The 18,382-nt window shown below is 46.9% G+C and overlaps 1 protein-coding gene across 4 annotated transcripts in view; it reads right to left on the reverse strand.

Annotated features, from left to right (window-relative positions):
* Nucleotides 1-18,110, reverse strand: part of SH3PXD2B (SH3 and PX domains 2B) — a 127,227-nt gene extending 109,117 nt beyond the window's left edge. For 3 of the 4 annotated variants that reach the window (XM_030573477.1, XM_030573475.1, XM_030573476.1), the window contains exon 1: nucleotides 14,859-15,190. In XM_030573477.1, the coding sequence (XP_030429337.1) occupies nucleotides 14,859-14,930 (72 nt within the window). In that variant the 5' untranslated portion in view covers nucleotides 14,931-15,190. Of the gene's footprint in view, nucleotides 1-14,858; nucleotides 15,191-18,025 lie in introns of those variants that run through there. The other variant, XM_030573474.1, reaches the window with a different exon arrangement.
* Nucleotides 18,111-18,382: the final 272 nt, after the last annotated feature.

Below are 18,382 nucleotides of genomic sequence, written 5' to 3' on the forward strand. Positions count from 1 at the left end.
CGATCTCAGCCACAGTGAAGTCACCAACAGTGCCATGCGAGGAACAGAAGAGAGGGATGCGGACAACTCAATTCAGTGGAAAATGTTCAGTAAGGACAGCCCTGCCCTGGCTTGTTGGGGTGTGGAAGTGGACGGAATTACTTGATAGGTCTTCTCCAGACCTAATTTCTATGATCCTATGAAAACAGGATATCAAAACTACCACCACCTCTTTCCCAATGGAAACAGAGGCTCCTCAAGAAGCGGTCTTACTGGGACTGCAACCAGCTCTCCTCTATTTCTCTGCACCCACCCAAAATGCTCCATCCCAGAGTGACAAGCACAGCTGGGCTAAGCAGCAGAGAGGAGGGGGGAAAGTCCAAAGCTCAATTCCAACTTGCTCATTTCCTAGAGGGGTGGGGAGACTAGAGCAAACAGCGAGGAAGCCAGAAGGGGGCTGCACCACGTGCAATGGCCAGCAGCCAAGAGTAATAGTCCCAGTGATATAAATATTTATAGGCCTTCTCAGGCCAACAGCAGGGTGTGCACAGGAGAGAGAAACTAGCTGATGCTGTGAAACCTGGGAACTGACAGTTCCTCTTAGAAAAGGATTCCTTATTCTTCCTCAGTCTCAACCCAATATCGCTAGAAAGCACAAGCGCCACCCTCCCATCCAGGCCGCTGTATACATCAGCTGTGCTAAACTTCAATTAAGTCCGATGCTCAGGCACAAAAATCTAGAAGCAAGCATGACTTTGAGAGTTGTGCCCCCTTACACCACAGCTTAATTGGACCCCAAGACCCATAAGAGAGCAAAGGAACTTCTAGGCTGTGCTCATGAGATCTGTAAAAACACCAGTCATGGCAAGGTCCCTGTCAGGAGGAGGAACAGATGGTGTGCGTGCACAGCATCTCACACACTATATATGAATAAACAGAAGAGACCTCTAGGCTCAAGATGGTTCATGGCCTCAGATCCATTCTAGAGTAGAGGCAGCATGGACTCTGTCTTTTCAGATATACTCCCCATTCCAAAGACAGGGAGGTAGGTCTTCCCTCCAGCTCCATGTTGATTTTGCTGGGCTGCGAAGGGTTTAGAAGTCGCAATGGCTGCTACCATGGCACAATGGGACCTCGTTGAAATACAGAAGCAGAGGAGCACTGTATGTTGAAGTGACTCAGTAGCACAGCTGATGTGAACCTTACAGAACAGAGCTCAGCCAGATCCTTGCCTAACTAATCCGATCTTCCGCTTGCTCTCACTCCATTGTGTGCTGAATGCTAAATAATCTTTTACACAAAATGGAGCAAGACAGACATGAGATTCTTGTCCCTCTGACAATCACACCTATGACTTGGCTCCTCCAAACCTCGCATGGAACACAGAGTTAAGGGTACCAACTTCTTAAAAGTTACTGAACAAGACTAGTGAGAGGCACATTGGGCCAACAGAAACCTTTAAGGCAGTATTTCCAGCTAACAGATATTTCTGTATCTATCAAGCCTGCTCCAACTGATCAAAGAAGCGAGAGATGGAAAAAGACCTATTAAGTCATCTTGTCCATCCTGCTGACTAGTGCGGGATTGTCCCTACAGAGACTCTCTCATATGACCTCCTGCATATCACACACAATCTCTTCCACCCCTCTGTATTCCTCCAGGTGGAGTTCAAAACGATAACATGCCAGCGGAAAGTGGGACCAAAAAACACAAAAAAACCCAAACAAACAAAAAAACAAACACCACACCACACCCTGAGAACTGCCAAAAATGACAAGTTACTAGAGAGATGCAAATGGAATTTGGCCAACCATAACAGAGCTGTCAATGAACGCTGCCAGTCAAATATGTTAGAAATGACTCCAGCAACTGGAGGGGAAACATGCTGGCAAGTTACAGTGAATCAAATGCCTTCCTCCAGCCCAGAGGGAGATCCACTCCCCCCAATGGGAGCATACAGCAAGAATGAGGAAAACCAGGTCCGCTGGAAATGGTACCCACCAGAAGTAGCATCACACAGTAACTGAGAACTTCCTCAGCTGATTCCAAATGCCACAGAATCATCAGAAAAGCAGGATGGATGTAACTATGAAAATCCCAAAGGAAAAAAAATCAGAAGCAGCCAAGCGATCCCAAAGTCCAGCACTGAGAATGGGGAGTTTAGCATTTGATCAGGAATTCAGTTCAAATTTTGTCTCTTCATGGCATGTTCAACCCCAACCCCAACCCCAGCTCCAGCCCCACGTTCAAAGAAATTAAATGCCCAGGGAGCACTGTCTGAAGCTGGGATTATTATTTTAGAGACAGCTGGAGCAGGATCTTTGCATTGCCAGAAACTACCCATTTGATAATTAATATTCCTCGAACTCCTGAGATAGTTGAAGACCATAAAGCACTTTACAAACATTAAATCTCATATTGCCTGAGATATGTTCCCCAATTTATAAATGGAGGCTAATGGAGACAGGCAGTATAAGTGATTTGCTTAAGGTCATTCAATGAGTCAGTGACTGAATGAAGAATAGAGCCAAGGAATCTTGATTCCCAAGTCCCTCCTCAAAACGCCAAACTACACTCATTCACTGGAGTTACTACGCATTACATTTGACTCTAGGAGTCTCTGCTGGAGTCCTCACCTAAGCCTGAAAAGGGGATACAAAGCACACGCACCACGTATCAGGCTGGATCTCTCAAGCGCTGAGCCAAAAGACAGAAGTCACAGTAGAACATACAGCACCAGTAACAAGAATTCTCCTTTAGATGTACCTTTCTTAGACAGTGCCCAAGAGTCAGGTGGCTACAGACATGGCTCCCTACAGGGTTCAGGTTGAGTCCTGCTTTTCATAAAGCCCACATCCCCAACTTGTAAAACTCACCTTTGCCACAATTGGCCAAAATATAGCCTCAGGGTAGCTGCATTTTAGGAAGTTCTCGTGTCCCTAAACTCATACTACAGGTCTCAGAGGGGAACAGGAGCAGGCCACTTGGATGCAGTCTTCACTATGTCCCTGTGTAGACATGCGGGATTAAGATCTACTTTATGCATGCTAGGTGTGATTATCTGGCTCATGACAAGATGCCCATGAGTTAACTGGGTGTCCCTCATCTATGCTCCAATTTGGGCACAATCCTTGGTTTCTTCAGACAAAGGCAAAGATACTTCCTTCATCTTTTATTAGAGCCACACACAGTTACTAATGGAGAAGACACTTGTTGAGACTGCATATTTCTGCTGAGTCAATCTACTCTCTCTTTTATACTGTGCCCATCACTGAGATATCCCAGAGTCCAAGTGACTAGCACTCTATGCCAATGACTTGCAGCTGCATCTATAGGAGACAGTGACCACTACCTCACTTGTGCGTGCCAGAGTAATTCCATCAGCACCAAAAACCAGAGATCACTTGGCCCTGAGTGCCACACACAGTACCAGAATAACCTCACATCTTGCCTCACACCCCCAAACTCCTGCAGCCAGATCCAAATGCAAAGCACTGTGTTTCTTCCCTTGTCCGTTAGAGAGGTTTAGGGCAGCAATACATTTAGGGCTTATCTTCACTGCATTGTTAGCTGATGGTAGAACTCTAGTTTTGTCCCTAACCTGACTCCCATCCACACACAAAAATCTCTAGTTGGAGCTAGTTGGCCCATGGAGGGGTAAAGCTGGAGTGAGGCTGAAGCTGGAGCAAGAAATGCAGTAGGGATGCAGCTGCTTGAGTTACAACTCATCAGTGGCTAATCCAATCACTAAGTAGCTCCAATGTAGCTTCTAAGGCTACATCTACACTACAGCATAAAATCGAAATAACTAAAACCGGTTTTATAAAACCGATATTATAAAATCGATTTTATGCGTCCACACTAGGGCACATTAATTCGGTGGTGTGCGTCCATGGTCCGAGGCTAGCGTCGATTTCTGGAGCGGTGCACTGTGGGTAGCTACTGTAAAATGATGAGGCCAATAACTTTGATTTCCGTCCACACTAACCCTAAATCGATATAGTAATATCGATTTTAGCGTTACTCCTCTCGTTGGGGAGTACAGAAATCGATTTTAAGAGCCCTTAAAATCAATTTAAAGTGTGTTGTAGTGTGGACGGGTACAGCGTTAAATCGATTTAACTGCGTAGTGTGGACCAGGCCTCAGTGTGATTGCTCTCACAGTAGCTAGCTGGAGTGGAGTAACTTGAGTGCACTAACTTAAGCTACCCGTTGCAGTAAAGAAAAGCCCTTAGTAGAGGTTTCTTGTGCCTATTTCCTTCTTCACCTGTCAGGACTCTTACAATGCAGTGCTTCCATACTGTAATGAACAAACTGGCCAGTGTGTAAGTAGGATTTTGCCCTCTGCTGCACAGAATCAGTGCTGCTCAGCTGTGAGTCATAGCCCTTATGCTGCTAATGGAGATTCTTCCTGAGTTCAAGTGATAGGGGCCTGTGTGTTTCAAGCAGTGAGGAGAATGTTCTCTCCCTGTGGCTGCTGTGAAATTCTGAGTGGCCAGGCTCTGTACTGTGCTGCACACTCTGAAGTCACAGGTGACCGCAGATTTGTCACAGTCTAATACAGGCCACCGAATGAACAGAGTCCCTTCAAATTCATTCCATGCCACTCAAGAGGCATAGTAATCATTTACATCACAAAACAGGAAAATGCCACTGACACCTGGGATACAATTTCCTGGATTGGGCTCCTAGGACGTTTGGTGCTGCCACTGGTAAGAGTGTCAGCGTCGGTCCACAGACACTCAGCACAGTTACTAACACAAAGCCATATATAACCACCTCCATCAGAGAGAAGCTGTCTGCAGAATGATTTCAAATGGGTTTGAGCCTGTGTGGTCCTACGTCCAAAGAGACACTATGTACAATAAAGCCCTCTGTGGAAAAATCCACATCTCTTTCTCCAGCAGATGAAAAAGGGATCAGCTCCTTCACCGCCTCCCTCCACCCCAAACATAGGAAGACAATGCCAAAGGCTTATCTCTGGGAATGTTGACTTATTCTGCACTCCTAGAAAGCAGTGGGGAGAAATAATCCCAAGGTGCTGGGGAACCAAACCAGCTGAGAGAACTGACCAAAACAGAGAAGGGGTTAACAGAAAAGATGAAGGAGCAGGAAAATTCTAAGGAGAAAAGAAAGAGAAGGGAGGTGACTGGAAACAAAGAAAATTCTTGGCTGTGCGCTGCTTGCTTTTGGCCCCTGTCCACTCGTCTCCGAGCCCTTTTCCACAGCAGGAGTGCAGGGCTGTGGAGGGGAAAGTGGAGATCTCTCTAGCTTTCATGCTGCAGGACAGTTGAGAAGCCCATTAGGTCCCTCTCTGGGCCAGCGTCAGGCCAGGAGAGGGGAGACAATCTGACAGCTCCATTCACTGGCATGCTTGGCTGGCTTTGGAAGCTTTGCTATTCCCTCGTGCCTGCACAGCCTGTTTCACGAGCCAAGCAAGAGAGATGCACAGACGTTCTGGGTCAGGCAGCAAAGACAGCACCGGTGGGGAGCAGAGAGGAATACTTCCCAGCAACAACTGCAGGGCATCTTGATCCTCAACGCTGATGTTTAATTTAGACCTAGCTGGAGATAGGGAAGCAGCAGCTTCAATGCTGCAGGATAGTGGTGTAGGGAGCAATCAGGAGACCATGGAATGAAGATGGGGCACAGCATAGTAAGAAGTGGGAGAAGACAGTGACGAGGATGAGGATGGAGAGAGTAGTACCACAGCATGCCAACAAGGGAAAGCAATCTAATTGCCCACTTGCCCCAGAGTCTGCTGGACTATATATCAAACACTTAATTGCTTGGATTCACCCCTGTTCCAATGCCCTGTTATCTCCCAAGGAGCGCCAGATCTCCACATTTTGCTGCTTTATAGACCAGATGGGGCGAGGCATTGTCTGAGTGAAAGGAAAAGGAACAGCTGGTCTGAAAAGCATATGCATGCATACTCTGATCAGAGACCCTGCTTCCTCGGCTTCCCTCACCCTTTAGGCAAAGATTCCTCAATCCCAAGACCCATGCACTAGTTTGTTTGCTATGAGTCACACAGAGATCAAACATATGGGTTCTCTTGTTTCCCCATTTCCCAGTGCTACATGGAACAGATGAAAGATAGAGCTCCCCTCTCAAAGAAAGGAAGGGCAGGACCCTTGATTCAAAGATTTAATGTCCTTGTCGCTTCCAAATAATTTTGTAACTGCAATTTAACATGAAAGCTACTAACTAATTCTGTTTCTAGACCCAAGCACAGAGCTTTCCCATTAACTTCCAAAGGGTATGTCTTTGACTGAGCTGACTTGCTAAAAATAGCAATGTGGCAGTGACAGCTCAAGCAGTAGCACAAACTAGCCACCAGAGCACAAATACCTGGGGAACTAACCCAGTGCTGCTGTGGTTAGCTTGCTAAATATAGCAGTGTAACTTGATCAAAGCTAGCACAGGTATCCCTACATGTGCGGCAATTACATCTCCTGATTGCAGCATATGCATACTCTGTGTAACCACAGGCAGAATTTGGTCCTTTACAGTTTTGTTGTGCTAGGATATTTTAGGTAGTCATTGTTAAGATATACAGATAGGGAAACCAAAACTAGTAGTACTTTGAATTTCTATGGTGTCTTTCAGGACCCAAAAGCACTTCACAAACATTAATATATTAAGCCTCAGTTCCTAGGGAAAGGCAGGTAAAGACATGGCCAGATCACTGCAGCAGGACATAGCAGTTATTTAACACCACACAACTGACTAGGACAGAAAGTAAAGATGGGTCCAACCTCCGTGAACTTTGGGGGAAGCCTGTGCTCCAATGGTTTCAAATGTTTTGCCTTGAGACCACGTCTAACAGGAAAAGAGCAGCACCACAGCCAATTGAAAATAAGTGTCACATTTTGCAATGACACCACTGCTGAAGGCAACATAGGAAGTTGCTAAAGGACCTTCTAGGAAGTTGTGACGGAAAGGACCTTTGAACCGTCCCTTGCCCTTGTCCTTTACCAGGATCAGCCTGCCTGCCAGCAGTAACCCCTTGAGTGAAGAAGTTTTTCCTAACATGGAGAATCAAACCCTCTGCTTTGCCAGTTTTTATTCTGCAATGAAAATCCTAGTTTCCTGTGCGACCCCTGGATGGATTCCTTACCAATAAGTCACTGTTCAACCACATATTTCCCCAGATTAGGCCTACCCTCCTTAAGCCTTTCCTCATAGGACATTCCAGCCATACCCCAAGTAAGTATGGTCATTCTCTAGAGGATTCTAAGGACTTCCAATGCCCTTTTAAAGATACGCAGCCAATATGGTTAAAAAATAATCCAACTATACATGGTGATTATGGATGCTATCCAACTGATCAAGTTTGAACCACAAACTCTTTATTTCAAAGCTCAATGGGCACAAGCTGTCCAGACTGCCACTTCTATTTCTGCAGGTGGCATCTTCTATTGAAGACATTTGAGCAGCCCATAAGTTATTGTGGTTCTTTGGATCAGCAGTCCCTTGGTTCAAAGAAGTCAACATTTCTTCTTTAATGATTCTAGATCTGGTTTCAGATTAGTGTTATGCATATTTTATTTGGCAAATGAAGCCACTAGTAACTGGTTCACCGTATATGGTAGAAGCCTTGCAGAAAAGATACCTACTGAAGCTTTAAAGGGTTCTGGCTTTAGAACTAAACATAAATTTACCTTAAAAATCATTTTTAGTACAACATGGGAAAAAATCCTATGGATTCTAAACATCAAGGGCCAGACTTTCAAAAAGTACATGCACAAATTTGCCTGAAAGTTCCTAGGTAACTACATATGCAAATCAGGTAGTTACAGACATCTGCACGGGCATTTACCCAGCTTGCAGCAGTAGTCATGGTAATGGCACTTGTGCATGTGTGTATGCGCATACACACAGTGCATGCCTAATTTGCAACTATACACCTAATCTGGACACTAGTTTTGTGGGATTCTTCCCGTGCACACACAACCCAAAATATCATTATGTTACAGCAAAATCTAATGAAAACAAACCCTCACACACACACCATTTCTGTAAAATGCAGTTTTGTTTTGTGCTTTGCAGCAGGAGTTTATATTTAAAAACTCTAACCTCAGAGGAGTTCTAACAGAATTGAGGAGAATGGGATTGTACAAACAAAAGACGCAATGAGGTGACGACATATAGCTATTCATCGATATCACAAAACATGTTAACTGCAGCTGCATTAAAATGAAAATCTCTCTGTTTGCTTAACAGAAGAAAACTAGATTTGGCAGGGAAAGTTTACTTTTAGGCTTCTAGGAGGTTATTACAAATGATAGAACTATAAAAAGAAACTGGGCAATATCCTTTAAAGGAAAATTTAACCTATTTCAACTAGAAAACTACAGATTAAAAGAGAAAACACCAAAAAAACAAAAAAAAAAACAAAAAAAACACCACCATTCATTTATCAGAACCCAAGACTTGGCAGAGTAGAATGACAATCTGCCATTCTGATGCTTGTAACGATTATTTTTAAACTGTGTTCTTGGACTTTGCCTCTTACAATTTGCAATGTAGCCTTAGGACATACTCACTGGCAATATCCCACAATGGCAAAGTCCTGAAACAGAGCTGGAGTCTCTTACAACACTGCTGGAATGGAAGTGTCACTGCAGGGTTACTGTCCCACTGCATGAATGAAAGGGAGTCACTTATTTAGAAACTGGACTAGAGAGCTGTAAAGTCCAGGCAATCTGGCCTGAGGAGTGAGACCAGCCTCTTTATTTTAGAGAAAAGTTAACCTCAAGAATCTCTGCAAAATGGTAATTTTTTTTTTTTAACACTTCTCCTCCATTTCCAGACAGAAAGGGGAAGTATTAGGAATGCTCAGCCAACCAAATGGTCCGATTATATATCAACACATAGGGACATTTGGCTAAGAGAAGTTGCCATGCCAGCACCACAATACCATTTTACAGCTAGCAAAGCAGGGCTCATATCTCCGGAGCAGGAAGTAAGGCTGTAGTGTAGACATAGCCTATGTTGGCATAACTTATGTCGAAAAAACCACACATACACACCGAGCAACATCAGTTACACCAACGTAAGTGCTCATGTGCACAGTGGTCTGTCAGTGGGAGAGCTTCTCCTGCCAACATAATCACCTCTGTGAGCGGCAGAAGATTTATTATGGCAATGGAAGAGCACTCTCCCATCAGCACAGAGTGTCTTCACCAGACATGCTGAAGCAACACAACTGTATTGGTACAGCTGCACTACTGCAGTGCTGTACGTATAGACAAGGCCTTAACATTCCAACATTTCTCCCTCTCCCCATAGCCTGTCTGCTAGTGGAAACAGGGCTAGTTTGACAGAAGTGGTAGACTTATGCGCTGTGAGGAATCCTCAGCTCAGTAACACTGAAGAAGTGAAAGCCTTCCAGAATCCCAGGGTTTACCACAGAGAGGGGAGCAGGAAAAAGGAAAACACCTCCCACAATTGGCTCTCGAACCAAATCTTACTAGACTTGCTTATGAGTGGGCCCGTCAAGGTGCACACCACTTCACACATGCATAATGCAAGCAGGCTTGAACTTCTTCAGTTGATTGAGCCCTTTTGAGTGCAGCTGGGCTCGTTCTGAATCATCTGCACTGTCCAGGTGCTTTCAGGCCTTGTCTGGACTAGGATTTAAAGATGTGATGTCCACACACATTAGCTAGTATGTCTGAATAGACTAATTAAAGGCTATGTCCACACATATGCTAAACTTGCAGAGTTAAAGCCTAGTGCAGTTCCTAAATTTTAGGATGTGTTAAAGCCTACACTTAACTATTCAAAAATGTTAGCTGGCACCATACTTTTTAGCCTAGCCTAGCCTCTCCTCAGCCACTTGGGGAGGAAATTGAGAAGTGCCTGATATCACTCAGTGATCTTTCCAACTTTGTGATGGCCTCTGAAGTGACTCATGAATATTCCTCCTTAGCCAGAAAGGCAGCAGCAAGATGGGATATGGGGTCAGGATGGATTAGAGGTGGATGGAAATATAAAGGCTCCATAAGGGATGCTGAGCCCTGCTCCCTGGAAACTATTGTGTGTCTCTAGGGTGACCAGACAGCAAATGTGAAAAGCTGAAACAGGAGGTGGGGGGGTAATAGGAGCCTATATAAGAAAGAGACCCAAAAATCAGGACTGTCCCTATAAAATTGGGACATCTGGTCACCCTATGTGTGTCACCTCTAACAGCAGAAGGAGGGTTGAAAAATTTCCAGGAGAGAGAACAGCTCTAGCATGTATGGTTAAGATAGCAGCAGAGAGATGTCTCTCTCTCTCTCTCACACACACACACACACACACACACACAGGGCTGCATGGTATTATTTCACTCCCACTGACCAGACAGTACAGACTCACTCTTCAAAAAGGAAGACATCTTCAAAACAGAAGGCACCATATTTCTACCAAATGGAAAACAGAGCTGAGGACCCAGAAGCTTTTGTCTCTGACTGCACAACATTGCACTTTCTACTGTGCTCAGATACCATGGTAATGGACACCTCACAGGAACCTGAAGAAAATAAGTCTTCTCAGGCCACCAAAGCTGGAGAGTAAGACCAACTGAGTCCTTTCTTGATCCAACTTTCTTGAGGGAATAAATATCCCCAGTTTCTCAGACTGGTTTGGGTGCAGGTAATACAATTGCCCCTTTGTCAAAGCTAAGTAAAGTCTTTGATCTAAGTGGGGATATAAATTAAATACCACGGGTCATTTACAGGTCAGATCACAGTGCTGGGAATGGGGGAAAAGAGTTCCTCCACACTCATATATGATGCTAAGTGGCTGCCTTAGGGGTCAAAAAAGAGCAGGTTTATGCTCAGAAATGAGATGCTTGGAAGCAAAGGTTTAGTATGTATACTTAGTGGTTGGCTCTGATTTGCCGTTTGCCAGCAGATATAGTCAAAAGCCAGATGACACAGCTGCGTTCATCCCCTTCTCTTTTGCTGGAAAAAAAAAATACAGGTTTAATTAACTGGCTTTGTGAATCTGCCTGGTTCCTACTGATCTCTTCAAAAGGGCCAGCACTCTTCTCATTCACTCCAGCACCAACACAGCTCTGTGAGGCTCTGCTTTCCGGAAGATTCTAGCCACTTCCTAGGCTCTGATCCAGCATTGAGCCCCCTTGGCTTTCACTATTTCTTAACTCCATTCAAGGAGAATTACTGTGGAGGAATAAGACAGGATGTTTGAGACTTGGGTTCAAAGAGGGGAATCTGGAAAGCAATGAGTGGATAGGCAGCACACAGTCAATTACCAGTAACTGGTTAAAGAACACGCCTTCCATCCACATTCTCCTCACAAGCTAGAAAGTTTCAGGGCAGGATGTTCTACCACATTAAGGGTTTTATCCTCCAAACTGCACATGTACACTAGTGATGGGAATTTTCCATACCACAAAGCCAGAATCCCACTAAAGTGTCCCCATCTCCATTCCTACCCCCAATAATTCATGAAACATTTCTCTCTGTTGGAAGACTGTGAATGTTACCAATGCTCCTGATTCCATCTGATCCCCTGGGACTTTCCCTTTGTAGATGTATACAGCAGGCAGCAAAATGATGAAAGAACAGAATGGATGAGTTCCAAAAGGACCCCTGTCCTTCCTTGGCTGGAAGGACTGGTGGCAATCACACAAGAAGCCTGGAGGGGAAGCAGGGACTCAAAGATATATAGAATTCCCAACCCTGGGTAAAGAGGCCTAGAAGAATGAGGAATTAGACACTCTTGCAGGTATCCTTCACAGACTGACAGAAACTGAGAAAAGTTCAATAGTTACCTAGTCTCCCAATACAAAATACAGAAACCATAGGCAGCCAAGTTCAGTCACATATACGTTTTCCAGAAATGATGATGCATCATCTAAGAACGATGAGCAAGCACGGTCAAGGCAAAGTAGAGGGGGAAAGAGGTGCGAGTTTGGGGGCTGGAGGAGGAAAAGCAAAGCAAAGTTTGGGTCTGCCTACTCAGGGGCAGAGAAAGCTTGGTTCTGCTTAGTTATAGCTATGTTACCAGACTTCTGGTTATCCCTTGCTGTTTGCTCACTGCCACATGGTAGCTTCGCTAGCAAAGCATTGGCAAGAGTAACCCAGAGAGATGCCTTTTTGAAAGGTAGCATGTCTTTTAAGAACTCCAGGGTGACACAGCTCAGTCATTATTAAAATGCACATTACTGGAAGCAGAGAGTCACTCAAATTCCCAATGTCATAGCCTAAATCACATAGGAGGTGCCTTATGTGGTGCAGAATTAACTGTGTGCACATCACTGGACTGTCCCACATTAAGGTTATGCCAAGGGGAGAAGCCAGCTTTAAATTGTGTTAGCCCTGAAATATGATATAACTTTTCATAAAGTGTCCACAAGGTACTGGTAGGTGCCTGAATCTGTAGTTTATAGGGTATGGGCAGCTCACAATGAATCCAGGACAGAACCCTCTAGCTTCACTTCACAGTCACATGTGGGCGGAGACAAGTAGTGCAAACAGGTTTAATTGAGCACCTTGATTGCTATCTAGAAAACAGGTCTGTCCCAGTTTCAAAACAACAAGCTGGAGCACAGCAACTCAGAACTCTGCAACAGGAGGATTTTAAAAGACATGTTACCAGCACCAGTCCATTTAGCCTGGCTAAAGGGCAGCCAGTTCCACTAGAAAACACAGGATGTACTAATGGCAGTTTCTGAGGTTCTCTTACATCAAGCCTGCCAGGTACCTTTCCAGCATTATCATCCTTTCATTATCAGAGGAACTGGGTTGCAAATCAAACACTGGGAGTGCAAGTTCCCACCATTAACCAAAGCTTTGTCTGCTAGGGGCATGCCTGGGGTTCTATTATACATTGTGCACTGCGTAGATTTCCCACACTCGATTGGACTAAATCCAGCAGCATCCGAGCTCCAGAAGTGGTTATGGCCAGATACATCAGAGGAAGATGAAACATCTTTTCCACACCAATAATACATCATGTTGGGGAATTCATTGCCAATCATTAAGCACAGACATGTACAACACTGTACAAGACACAAAGACAGAGATAATCCCTGTCCCCAAAGAGCTCCCAGTTTAGCAGGAAAATCGGCACTAAAGCAACTCCATGACAGGTATTATCAACGGGGCATTATGAATGGAAGCAAATCTGGTGAAGGAAGCAACAGGCCATGCAGACTGTATAACAGCCACACGGATCAGGACTCACAGCTGTTAAGTGTGGCACAAACCCCTACATTCTATAAGTACAACAAAATGGCTCCACAAAAGCAGTTCATATCTGCACCCTGCCAAATCCGGCACTGCAGACTCCCATTTCATAACCCATAAGGAGCTAGAAAACCACCACTCTGTCTGCACCTCTGCTTCCATGTCATCCTACAGTCCTCATCACCTCTTGTTCCTCTCCTCACTTTCTTGTGTGCTAAACCTTACACTTGCAACAGCCACCAGCTTCCCCCATGCCACCCGCTTTCTCTTTTTCTAGCCTTCTCATGCAGACTTTTGCAGCCACTATGTCCCACTGTGCATTATTAGCCATTGGCCTGGACACCTACTGGGGCTGGATTACTAACTATGTGGGCAAAGGGCTTATTCTGACTTGGTCTGTAAAGCATTATGCACATTTGCTGAGCTAAATAAATAGTAACAACAGGCCTTTGCCCCATTAGGTAGGTGGAATATCAGAAAGGAGAGAGCGAGAGGTCCATTCATAGACATATCTTGCTTCAATGGTGATGACATAAGGCAGGAGTTGGACTGCAAGTGCTCCCAATAGGCTCGCTCTCCAGGCAGAATCTGACAGCTCGGTGTTGCTCTGAGCTAGGCATGATACATCAAGACTAGGATTCAAACAGCCAGCAATGTACGCAGTGGGTATGGGATGTGTGAATTCAAAAAGACTCCCTGCCTTTGTCTCTCTCAGGCTATAGAAATCCAACATGTCTTTTTTAATGTTAGCTTCACATCTGCATAGAGCAGTACAGCAGGCTGGCATCCTGCTTTACACGGGAGGCAGCACAATTTAGACCACAGCTGAGATAGGAGAACTGGATGAACAGCCACCACTTTCCTTTAAGGGATCACAAAATCTGCTTGCTAGCCAGGGAGGCAGCTTCTCCAGACCTGCTCCAGCAACTATAATTTAAAACAAACTTTAAAAAAAAACAACTACTACAATTCTGTACCAGGAATCTCCACCTCCCACGCTGGGTCAGTGCTTCGGGAACCAAGAAGCCAAACTTCTCCAGAGAGGAGGTCCCTGTGGTGAGCAGTATGTAACTCTTCCCATCCCAGCTGAAGAAGGGCCAAAGGGAACACTGGCCCTGCAACTAGTACTGTATGAAAGACACAGTGCCCTGCCTTTGCTTAGTTAAGACAACATAAATGGGGGGGGGGGACCCTCATGCACTCCACCGGCCCAGGAAGTAGGAGCTCCCTGCTGAAGAATAAACTCTTTTCTAAGTCACTATAACTAGTAATAGTAAGAAATTATTGTAAATACAACTAACAGAATATTGCAATTGCAATGAATCCCCTGTTAAGTAAACGTAGAAGTGGGAGGAAGAGGGTGGATAATTACACACAGTAAAACTTGAAAAAACTCCCCTGTTCCTAAGCAGATCCCCTTTGCTAGAGAAGCTATCCCTGTAACCAGCATTTTCTTTCAGGACTTTGCCGAGTCCCACAAGGAAAGGGTTGACAGGCTCCCAGCCCAGCAGCACCAGGGAGGGCTACTTTTGGTCAATTTGAAAATAGTTACAGAAGGTCAGAAACCTTAAAGCCCTCGCACACCTTCCCCAAAGGACCTGGGGATGGTTTTGGGACCGGGTGCTCCATCCCCAGATCTGGGGGCGAGACTGGGGGGGAGGGTTAGACACTCACATAGTGTTTGTTGGGGGATCGCCTTTTCTGCACGTCCAACACCTTCACCTCCAAGATGCTTCTCCTAGGCATGGCTCTGTCCTTTGCAATCCGGCCCCCAAAAGCAAAGGGAAATGTTCAAATAATCCTCCGGGCTACAAAGAAAAGAGGGGGAAAGAGCTGGAGATCGGGGCTTGGTGCAGCACAGCTCCTGCCACACATACAGCTGACAGGCCTTAAACTAGGGAGCAAGCACACAGAGGAAGAGGGGTGAAAAAAGAAATGCCCACGCCACGATCAGAGAGACACTGAGCTGGGGTAGCAGAGCCGCTGCCACCTCTCCTCTCTCGCTCCCTCGCCCCGTCCCCCTCGCCAGAGTTTGCAGATGGAGGACTCCTTCCTCCAGCCCACCCCTGCGGAGCAGCCTATCCCGCCCAGGCACAGGCAGTGAGTTATGTGCTCAGACCCAGCCCAGCTCCCGGGCTCTTAAAGGGCTATGAGCACTGCTAAAGCTCACACAGTGCCAGCAAGCCAGCTCGCCGCGCAGGGGTGAGGTGGGGGGTCCGATGCCTTTCCAGTTACAGGAGATACTCAAGAGTTTCTCCAACATCCCTGCCCCCTGGGCTGCTTTCCCCAGGGATCTGACTGAGCAGCTCCGCGGTGCAGGCGCATGGCAGTGTCTCCTGCAGCTGTCTTTGCATTTCCCCAGCTCCTGCTCCAGCTAGGACTGGCTTTGGTGTCCTCCTGGTTGCACCTGGGCGGCAGCCCTGCCAGTCACATTCTGGGGAGAAGCAGCACCAGAGCAATGCTTTTCATTTGCAGACCCCTAAAAAAATTCAAATGGCAGTGCGGACTCCTTTGGAAATCTTATGTGTGGACCCCCGGGGCCCACGGCTCACAGGTTGAAAACCACTATTCCATGGTAACCACAACCTCCCGGGGTCCCCCCAAACCTCTGCTCTAAGATTAGGGGCAAAGGAATCTTGGCGACTGAACTCTGGTGGGGATAGTCAAACTTTGCTCTGAACGGTAGATGCACCCACCCTCCCCGCATCATTTTAGCTACATCGGTCTCCTCATTTGGCCCCAGTTTCTTTTTAGGAAGGGACAAAGGGGAGCTGTACAGGCAGCAGCTAAACGCAACCAAAAGTTCAAGCGCAAAATGCCTTCATCCCAAGGGAAAGGCAACTTCCCCTCCTCGTTCGGGAGTGCAAAGGAGGCTGCTAGGGAGACAAGCTGCGCTCCCCAGAGGAGAGAAAGGCGGCCCCCGAGCCGTGCGGTTCTTCCACAGGGAGCCTTTGTGCTCATCCGGCACAGCCGCGCTCCCCCTGCCACGGCGACTCATCCCTGCACTGCAAGCCCCAGCCCTGCTGCTGAGTTACCCCCTCCGGCAGCGCGCGCGGCTGGGAGGTGCGGATCCCAGGATGGCCCATAGAGGGCAGCGGCGAGGCGTAGCTGCTGCGACTGCTAGACCTGTCCGGGCGGTGGGGTTACATCGGCTTGATGTGCTCAGAAGCGTTAGTGCACCATCGAACTCGGTTTGTTTTGGGGGGGGGGGGGTTTGCGGGGGGAGGGCAGGGACGGAAGAACAAGGAGCTGTCTCTCAGGGCTGGAGGAATGAGCCGTAAATTCCCCTATTTGCAGACAGCCCTGCATTCATAGTGTCTCTCCCTTTGCATGACTCTGGCGGTGTACTGGGCAGGGGGAAGGGGGGGGGGCAAGTATCTTCCTCCACCCTCGCCCCTCTGTGTCTGTCTCTGGACCCATATTGCCCATCCAACCCTCCAGGCCCCTTAAAAAAAAACAACCCACAGCATTGGCTTACAAAAATCACCAGATTTTTAAGAACACCTGCACGGGGGTATTTTTCATGCTTGCTGCTATTTGAGCCTTGAGGGAGGAGGGTCCTATTTTCTTTCTTCATAACCATAACAACTAGTAACATATTTAAAAACAAAAGCTGAGATTCTCCCAGAATCTCCTGGAAGCTGGGCCTTAAAGGACAAATATAAGACTCTCATTAAAATCAGAGAGCTGACAAGGGTACTGTCCCTTCTTTCTGTGCCCCCCCCCATGCTGCCTCATTCATGCTTCATACGCTGTGCTCTATTCCCCCAGCAATTTGTCCCCCCACTCAGCTCAGGACCTCTCCAGTTACTTCCTGCTGCCCAGGAGGGTTGGCACAGTGGTGGGTATATGCCCCACCCCTGCCAGCCAGCACCACCTTGTGCATTCTGGGCATGATCTGGACTGCCCCTGCTGACAAACTGCAGCACCTCTCACTCCATAACATACACAGCACAACAGGGCAGGGGTGGACGGTAGGAGGATGCAAAGAGTCTGCCACTGTGCTGACCCTTTGGCAGGGGCAGCTCCAGGCCCCAGCGTGCTTGGGGTGGCAAGCCAGGGGGGAGGCGCTCTGCCGGCGCTGCGAGGGCAGCAGGCAGGCTGCCCTGGCCCCTCAGCAGCTTGTCTGCGGAGGGTCCGCTAGTCCCGCGGCTTCAGAGGGGACCACGCCTGCAGGAGGTCCGCCGAAGCCACAGGACCAGCGGCCCCTCCGCAGGCAAGCTGCCGAAGGCAGCCTGCCTGCCATGCTTAGGGCAGCAGAATGCCTAGAACCGCCCCTGCCCTTTGGGCAGGAGGTAGTTGGAGATGGGTTACAGGCATGGGGAGCATCGGGTTCAGGTTGCTTCTGAAAACAACTCCACACGTTTAGGTACACCCAAAATTACAGACTCTCAAAGAATGAGAAACAGAGAAAGTCAGATTTTTAAAAGTATTTAGGTACCTAACTTCCTGGGGGAAGTAAGTGCCTAAATACATTTACAAATCTGGTCCTAAGTGACTTGCCAAAGGCTGCCAAGGAACTGGGACACAGAGCCAGACCTGATTTGGAGGAAGCCCTTGCTTTCAGCACCACATTTAATCCAACGGATCAAGGATTGCAAACTTTTCTACAAGGTGACTCATCCTACCAGCGAGGTGCCCCCAGGACAATTTCCTGTTCCTACAGGAGATCAGCATTATAAAAGTATGTAATATATTTTTTAGCTCTGTTCATGCAAATTAAGTATTTGGAAAGATGGAGGAGGAGCCAGCACAATGTGACCAACCATCTCCTCAGAAGCCCCCAAGAAATGCTGCACAGACCACTGCTGGAGAACCTCTTTAATAGAGGTGCCACCTACCTTAGCGAGCTGCTCCTCCTCATGGGCAGAGGTCTTGCTGGCTGCTCAGAAAAACTGCCATCTCAGAAGCAGGAGGGAGATAATGGCTGTGGGTGGAGGCAGGAAGATCACCACAAAGTAATCGATCTTTAGTCTCTCTCTCACACACACACGAATAATATTGAAGGACCTGTGTCCCCAGATTTTACTGACTCCTAAGGCCAGCCCTGGACAGCTGGAGGTAGAGGGGGAGTCCATCAGCTTTAGGAAAAGTGATACAAATATTCAACTTCCATGATCAACTGGCAATTTTAAAGGCTATTTTTGCAAGTGAAAGGGGGCCTTGGGTCCTGACCCCAAATGGGGGCTATGGAGACA

Source organism: Gopherus evgoodei, chromosome 8 (assembly GCF_007399415.2).
Source record: "Gopherus evgoodei ecotype Sinaloan lineage chromosome 8, rGopEvg1_v1.p, whole genome shotgun sequence".
NCBI lineage: Eukaryota > Metazoa > Chordata > Testudines > Testudinidae > Gopherus > Gopherus evgoodei.